Source organism: Coregonus clupeaformis, chromosome 3, assembly GCF_020615455.1.
Source record: "Coregonus clupeaformis isolate EN_2021a chromosome 3, ASM2061545v1, whole genome shotgun sequence".
Lineage (NCBI taxonomy): Eukaryota > Metazoa > Chordata > Actinopteri > Salmoniformes > Salmonidae > Coregonus > Coregonus clupeaformis.
This window is the reverse complement of record NC_059194.1, coordinates 15,567,070-15,575,402: the sequence shown is the minus strand read 5'-3', so window position 1 is coordinate 15,575,402 and position 8,333 is coordinate 15,567,070. Positions and strand designations below refer to the sequence as shown.

The window sequence follows — 8,333 nt, the reverse complement described above, 5'->3', positions numbered from 1 at the left end:
CTAGCTGATAAACTAATATTGTTTTTCCAGCTTGAAGTGTTCTTCACCTGTACCTGTGTCTCACGGTCACATTTTGACAAGTAATCAAACTTCATGACTTTGCTGCCCTACCTTCACCTGAAAGATATGTCAGAAATTCATCAGAAAGATATGTCGCCTACTTACTCATTATCGTCTCCATAAACGCTATCTGTAATTTACCATAAAATGACCGGCATACTGAGTCACAGAGGGGGGGGAGTGGTCTCCACTGCGTAATGTGGCGCGTGAGCCTACGTTATCCAGCCTGAACTCCAAAACGAAGAATCACAGGAGCCCGCAACACTCGCAGAAGAGGGACGCGCAATTGAAGTTAGTCAACGACAATTTAAGCTGCAGCAGTATTTTAAAGTTTTGATGTATCTGGAATAGATTTTGACACTGGTGGATCCCTGACTTCATTTTTCAAGGACTCTCCCTCACCAAGAACATTGAAAAGGAGTGCTCAATGAATTTTGGATCGACAAAAACAAAGGTAATATTTATATTGCATTCCAATGGTAGAACTGATGGCTGAAGCTCGGACGAGGAATGCATTGTTAGATTGTTCCAAACATGCAGACGTTCTGTTTCGTAGGGGTTTGAATGTTGACGGAAAAAAATGTCTAGATCAATTTCAGATCTGACAGTAAATGTTTTAAATGTGCACCCTGGGTGTCGTATATAGAGTATGTTATAGTTGATTATTCCCTAATTTACAATATTATCACTTTATTTTCCTCTGCAGACTATTGCGCTTTCAATTTTATTTTTACAGACACGTTTGCAACAACGCTAAAATGAACTATACCATTGACACCCCGTTTACAATCTGAAGTTCCCGATGATATGTCACAATCTCAGGCAGTGGCGGCTGGTGAAAAATATTCTCGGTGGGGCTGTGCCATACTTTTTTTTTCCTGTAACCATCGCGATATATTTTAACACAAACTGCAGGACAGCAGTGCTCAGTGAAACATTCAGTACGGTAATTATTTAATGCCAATATTAAAAAGTTGAGGCATTCTTACACAAAAACATATTACACAAACCCAAGCCTTTCATTTGCATTTAAAGTGAACTTTTTACCATTGGTAGTAAACAGGCAACGCAACAGGCATGCTGTCAGAACAGAGTGGAAAGTGGACAATAACATGAAATTATTATAAAGTTTATAGGAAATCCTACACTGTATAAAAGGATGTATAATATAGAAATGGATATCAAGTGGATGAACTCAAACCTTTGACTGGAAGAATAGCATACAGTATTTTATGATCATACTAAATGTGACTAATTGTTAATGTGCTCCAGAACTGCAACAATTAATTGATACAAAACAACATATATACAGTAATATTAGCAAAGACACTATTAAGACTTTCTAGAGTACCATATATAACTGGATTTTTTTATGCTAAGGTCAACTATATACAAAGAAACATGCGGCCAGAGCTGCTCTGTGTGTGTGTGTCTGTCATCTTATTTGTACAGGAATTTTGCCCGTCTGTCCTTCTGAGTGGCAAACCTCTCAATGACCCTTTGATTAAAGTCAGGAATGTCCCTGACAAGTTTCTTCTCCATGGAGAGCATGGCCAGAGCGTTCAGGCGATCCTGTGTCATGCTGTTTCTCAGGAAGGTCTTGATCCTTTTCAGTGTAGAGAAGCACCTTTCTGACTCAGCAGTTGTCATGGGTGTGGTGATGAGGATCTTGAGGAGGCTGGCAGTCTCTGTGAAAGTGCTCTGAAGGTTGTTCTCCATGAAGAACTGGTACAGGGGCACTGCACCACTACAAGCCTTGAACTCACTGTTCTCATAGATGAGGGACAGTTCGGTTTTGAGCTTGGCCTTGTTCAACATGGGGTACGCCTCCACGGTTGTTTCAAGCGCTGTATCGGGGAACTTCACACTGTGTTGTGGGAACAACTCTCCGTGCAATAGTGTTGCGCTGATGAGGTGCTGGGTGAAGGAGAACCTTTCTTTGGCATGACTCAGGATGGTATCACATACCTGTAAAAGATACATCATCAGCTTTAATTTGCAATTAAGCTATTTTGATGCAAGTGATCCTGACTGACACATGCCTATGTCCAACTCAAGTATATGATTACCAAGGTGCTGATTGTTCAGGGTTTTGGCTACATACTACCAGGCCTGAAAAAAAGTTCTATGGGGAAACACTGACAATTACATCACAACTTACCTCTATAGCCAACCTCTGTTGTTCTCCTGGTCCCAGCATCCTCCGTCGCTTGATGGGCTGTTGCTGCTCGTCAGATGCGCTGTCCCCACACAAAGAGGGAATTGAGGCCCTGGGTCCAAAAAATAAAGTTTAATTTGATAACTTGCAATCAGACTTCTTAGCTCACTGTAATTCCCCCTCAACACACAACCAGTGACTTATATATATATATATATATATATATATATATATATATATATAGACAGACAGACAGACAGACAGACAGACAGACAGACAGACAGATAGTGTGTATATACACACAAACTATGTCTAGTAACTGCTTTTAACCTGTGATGTACATAATTAACTGATGTTATTACGTTTTAAAGCCTTTTTCTATTACATTTGTGAGAGGGATGCAACATAATTTTGTTCTGCTGTGCACTTAGCAATAAAGTTAATCTTCAATAACAACTAGGCCTCTTCTAGAAATTGACCTGGTGGACACCTGAATAATTATTACAAACTGTGTAGTACTTTCCTGCATTATTATCAACGTCTGATTGTGTCTTTTTGGACAAACACTTGTTCTCGTGGTCGAGTAACAACAACTGCGCTCCTTGAGTGACGGGGTGGTACTTGGTGAGAGAGGGAGAGAGACGACCCAAATTGCGGAGTAAACTAGAAAAACGGACGTTACACATGGCGGAGTGGCATTACCACATTTAACAAACCAAACATTGAAATACCGTTATAGAAGGTAAAGTAAAAACCCAAACTGGTCTGTGCATCAATACCGGTATATAGTAATATATAGGCAACATACCGTAAATCTGTATCAATTATGTATCAGTTTTACATGTGACCCATATCAAATTTGCGCATTCACACTGAAGGAGCACACAAATGCAATGCTCATTTGGCGTGATTGTCGTGGTAACACAGGTGAAAAAAATCCTGAATGGTATCCTAATGGCAGCCATTTTGGTTAGGGAGAAATACAAACAACTCTACTGCCATACATTCCAATTAGACTGAAGGCATACAGTTGTGTCCAAATATATTGGCACCCTTGGGCTTTTCTTAAATAATTCCCTATTTCTTCTAAAATCAGTTGAAATTTGAGAGGAAAAAATGGGTCTCCACACCTTTAATTATATTTCTGTAAACTTAAGTTTACAATTGTAATTTAGAAAATATAGACAAATGTCATGGACTAAATTATTGGCACCCTGGAGCTAGTACTTGGTTGCACAGCTTTTGGCCAAGATAGCTGCCAACATATGCTTATTGTAGACATCAATGAGCTTGCTGCACCTTTTCTGCTGGCAATTTGGCCCATTCTTCAGCAGCAAACTGCTGTAATTCTTCAATGTTTGAGGGTTGCACTCCACCAACTTCTTTTTTCAGATCTTGCCAAAACTAATGTGGTCCCGTGTAGCTCAGTTGGTAGAGCATGGCGCTTTGCAACGCCAGGGTTGTGGGTTCGTTTCGCCACGGGGGCCAGTATGAAAAAATGTATGCACTCTTAACTGTAAGTCGCTCTGGATAAGAGCGTCTGCTAAATGACTAAAATGTAATGTAAATGTCTTCTCTTTCCTTTTAAAATACTAAAACAAATATAATTGTGACGGCTCTATGATAATCACTCACTTTGATGACCAGACACATTTAGGCTTTTAAACTGTTGTAAGTGAACTATTCATCTTTCTAACAGCATCTTTATCAGCCAATAGTAAATATAGTTATTTACCTGATTGTTAGCATGCTTTCTGTGAACCTCTGGACAAGTGCTTTAATGAAGACAGGGTCGATGTTCCTCTTCTGCAGCTGGCTGAAAAGCATGTCCACATTTGGCATGATCTTGTGGAACAGTGCCAGGAAAAAACAGAAAGCCTCGTCTTCGAGCATCCTCACAAAGCCCCCCGCCTCTCTGACAGTCGGGGCATCAAAGTTCCCAGAGTCTCTGATGGTCTGGAAACACGTTAGGAGGTCATCCCTGTACTCGTACACAGTGTTTACAGCGCGACTGTGGAAGTTCCACCGTGTTGTAGAGGCTCTGGGGAGTCTCCTCGTGCCCACGCAAGGCCAACTCAAAAGCCCCACAGAACTTCACACAATCGATAATTTTGGATAGAATGTGCCTGTTTTTATCCACCTCCTCATTGTGTTTCCTCACCGCAATCCTGTGGCCGTCATCCAGCTGCGTAGCAATGTTCACCCTTCCTAATACAGCTAGCTTTACAGAGTTGTCCATGTGTGCCCTGGTGTTCTCATGTTTCTTTACCTTCTCTGACAGGTGCTTCATATCCCTCACTCCGGTACCTGTCCATGCTGAATCTGACCCCGTCGTTTTAAAAAGCAAGCACGGAAAGCAAAATAAAGCATTAGCATCAGTGCACCCAGCTAGCCAAGCCTTCCTGGTGTACCAGCTACGGGAGAAGCCGCGCATATACTGCTTCCCTTTCTCGCTAGCCTGCTGTCTGATTGAGAGGTCAGGTTGATCTGGGCCCAGCTCTTTCACCCGAACTTTCTCTGACAAAGTTCTCCTCTCAAACGGATCTTGGAGGAGAGATTTCACCGAGTTAGGGTTGGGTCTTGGAGGAGTAACGTTTGCGTCGCCATTGTCGTCTAGTAAAAATGGCGCCACTGGAGCCCGGTCCTTATTTTATCAGGGGCGACCTTGGGGCGATAAAATTATCGCCCTCCTTGGATTCAATTAAAATCGCTGATTAGCTACATTTTATGTCATACATTCATATCTTAAATTAGCAATTGGCTTAACTGCTACGTAGACCCGCCTCCTCGGGGCACTTTCTGTATCGCCCAGAGCTGACGAGGCGTTTGACAGGCAGAGGAAAGGTTGCGAATATGATTTTCTATCATATCTTACACATATTACTGTGTGCATTCCATATTTCAAACACACAAATATTGACATACTGATGTTTTTATTATTATTATTATTATTTTTATTTTTTTATTTTTAAAAAAAATAATTTTATTTAAGGGCGGCGCCCTAGCGCCCTCTATCGGCCAGCCGCCACTGATCTCAGGTTCAATTCCCCTTATTGATGTCTTCAGAGTGTATGGTGATTTGACTCTGTAGACACAGTGTGCAATGCATAGGGTTAAATAGAGATTGGGAGAAACCTATTGATTTCTGTTGAACAAATAAGATGTATATTGCACTACATCAGTAATTTACAGAATTATTTAATCATGCAATACAATAGTTGGCTTCTATTTTATTAGCACTCTGGAAAGATGTGTACACGGTGATGAGAGCGTTACAATTACATTAGTTATGTAGTCTATACATGACAACTATTCAACAACTATAAAGCTCTCTAGAGAATGTACACTTGCATGTAGCCTACTATATTAATTTGTGTTTATTCCTGGCAGTGGGCATACAATGTATTTTTATATACTGAGGCTAGGGGAAATTTATTTATTTATTTACTTACTTATCAGCTGCAGTGTCAAGTGTCATCTAATGATGCCTCTGTTCTTTTGTCCTGACAGTGTTGCTGTAATCGACAGACAGGAGGCCCCGTTTTTCTTTCTCAAGTGGACCGTCGTCCTCAGTCAGCTGCTCTTTCAATGTGGGAGACCGTTTTGCTCCTTTAGCCAGGCTGAAATCCACCAGGTTGAGGACCTCCCTCATGGCGGCCTTTTTCTTCGGGCTGCTTCTCTTCGCGATGCAGTCCCCCCCTATCCCCTCCAGGCCCGCGGAGAGGGGTGACGGTGACCGGGGATCCCCTCCGTCCCACACTGCCTCTTCCCCCTTGGCCCTCAACGACACCGGGGCCACCGGCCACCCCAACGGAACCTTCCAGCAGTTGCCCCACATCATCATCATCGGCGTGAGGAAGGGCGGCACACGGGCGCTCATTGAGATGCTCAGCCTGCACAGCGCGGTAGCGGCGGCCGAGAACGAGGTGCATTTTTTTGACTGGGAGAGCCACTTCCAGAAGGGCATACCCTGGTATCTCAGCCAGATGCCCTTCGCCCTCCCCTACCAGCTGACCGTGGAGAAAACCCCTGCCTACTTCACCTCCAGCAAGGTGCCCGAACGCATCCACCACATGAACCCAGACATCAAGCTGCTGCTCATTCTCCGGGACCCAAGCGAGCGGGTTCTGTCGGACTACACCCAGGTATTCTACAACCGTCTGCAGAAGCACAAGCGCTACCAGCCCATCGAGTCGTTGCTTGTGAAGGACGGGGAGATCAACCTAGGATACAAAGCCCTCAACCGTAGCCTGTACCACCTGCACCTTCAGAACTGGCTGCGTTACTTCCCCCTAGAGAGCATCCATGTTGTGGACGGGGATAAGCTGATCAGGGACCCCTTCCCGGAGATGAAGAGAGTGGAGAGGTTCCTGAACCTAGAACCACAGATAAACGCATCTAACTTCTACTTTAACAAGACTAAAGGGTTCTACTGCCTGAGGGACCACGGGCGAGAGCGTTGTTTACATGACTCTAAGGGCAGGGCGCACCCTCACGTGGCTCCCGCCATCCTCCACAAACTCTACAGATTTTTTCAGGAACCCAATAGGAAGTTCTTTGAGCTGGTGGGCCGAACATTCAACTGGAACTGAGTTGTTATTCAGGCGAGTTTGTATTAACCACAGTTCTGAATCTCATGTTAAAGAGCTGATCCTGAATCTAATGTACAGAGTATAAAAGGGAGATTTAAGCTAGATATATATTTGTATTATTTGAAACATGTGGCAGCATTCTGACCAGCAACAATCAAGACAGACTTAGCACATCTGTTTTTTTGTCGACATCTTCAGTCATTGCAAGTCGATACAAGTTTATTTTGGCTTTTTGTTTTGGCTTCATCGATAACCAGGTGTCCTCACCTCTCTGTGTAGTGCATGGCAGAGACATGCATTATTATTTAGCTATAAATCACTTCAAAGCAGTGGAGTGATCGACGATAAGGGCATTCAAAGGTCAATTTAAGTTAATGTGTCACATGCAATTGTTAAGGATTGCAAGTCTGCAACAACTCATTTGAGCATCAATATGAAGTACAATGTGCTGGTCTATTTCCATTGATATTCTGTCGTCAGTAACACAGATGTTATTTTGGCTAACAGTCATTATTCAGTGTTCTGAATGGTCTATATGCTGCTACGCAATTATTATAATACTTTTTTTTTCAGGCACATTCATACTGAATAGATACAATATCTGTACTTTGTTACTCAATGGCTTCTTAAACTAAGGGTCAAATAAGTATTATGGTCATTGCTCTGTACACATGTACTACAGTATACTGTAAATAATATTATAATAGATTTTTTCTAAAGTGAAGGATTAACACAATAATAAAGATGTATTTTGCTATGACGTGTTTTTGGTCTTCCTCTGTATGTACACCTCGTATTTGAACCCACAAAGTTATTTAATTTTGAGGATATGAGGGGAAAAAGTAGTCTTACTCAGAATGTGATATGCAATGGTCAACAAAGCGTAACAGGCTGCTAACGTACACATTCGGAGTCGGGTATGGGATGTTTCGTCATTTGTATAATTATGGTTAAAGGAGATGAACATGATGCTAAGATGAGATTTTTCCAATGATTTATAGCACTCCATTAATTCCTATGGAGGACTGCTCCTACTGGGGAGTGCCAATATGGCCGACCGGTGGATTCAAAGCCTCTCAATGGCCAATACAGCATAAGCAATCCAGGGTTTATATACATCATTGGATCTTTAACAAACATTTCAGACTTGAAATGCCTGCTTGGCCACCCTGTATATGTCTAAGCCAGTGTAAACAGAAGCTCTCTTTAACAGCTGTGGGAGACACTTCTGCTTTGTTAGTAGTGGGTGCTGAGGACCGAGTAGTGGGTGCTGAGGACAGATGCTAGTTTGTTGCTTCTTGCATTTATGTGAGATATCATGCTGACATTCCATGTCTGTACAATATGCTGTCTGGTATGTTTTTCATGTACAGTTGAAGTCAGAAGTTTACTTACACCTTAGCCAAATACATTTAAACTCAGTTTTTCACAATTCCTGACATTTAATCCTAGTATAAATTCCCTGTTTTAGGTCAGTTAGGATCACCACTTTCTTTTAAGAATGTGAAATGTCAGAATAATAG

At 42.2% G+C, this 8,333-nt stretch overlaps 1 protein-coding gene across 1 annotated transcript; it reads left to right on the top strand.

Moving 5' to 3' along the window:
- Positions 1 to 289: 289 nt before the first annotated feature.
- hs3st1 (heparan sulfate (glucosamine) 3-O-sulfotransferase 1) lies at positions 290 to 7,583 on the top strand. The gene is made up of 2 exons (XM_041857163.2): positions 290 to 514; positions 5,729 to 7,583. Exon 2 carries the CDS (start codon positions 5,869 to 5,871, stop codon positions 6,808 to 6,810), a length of 942 nt encoding a protein of 313 aa, XP_041713097.1. The 5' UTR covers positions 290 to 514; positions 5,729 to 5,868; the 3' UTR covers positions 6,811 to 7,583.
- Positions 7,584 to 8,333: the final 750 nt, after the last annotated feature.

Excerpts from the sequence above, each read along its gene's own strand:
- hs3st1 (XM_041857163.2), top strand. The coding sequence starts at position 5,869 with ATGGCGGCCTTTTTCTTCGGGCTGCTTCTCTTCGCGATGCAGTCCCCC.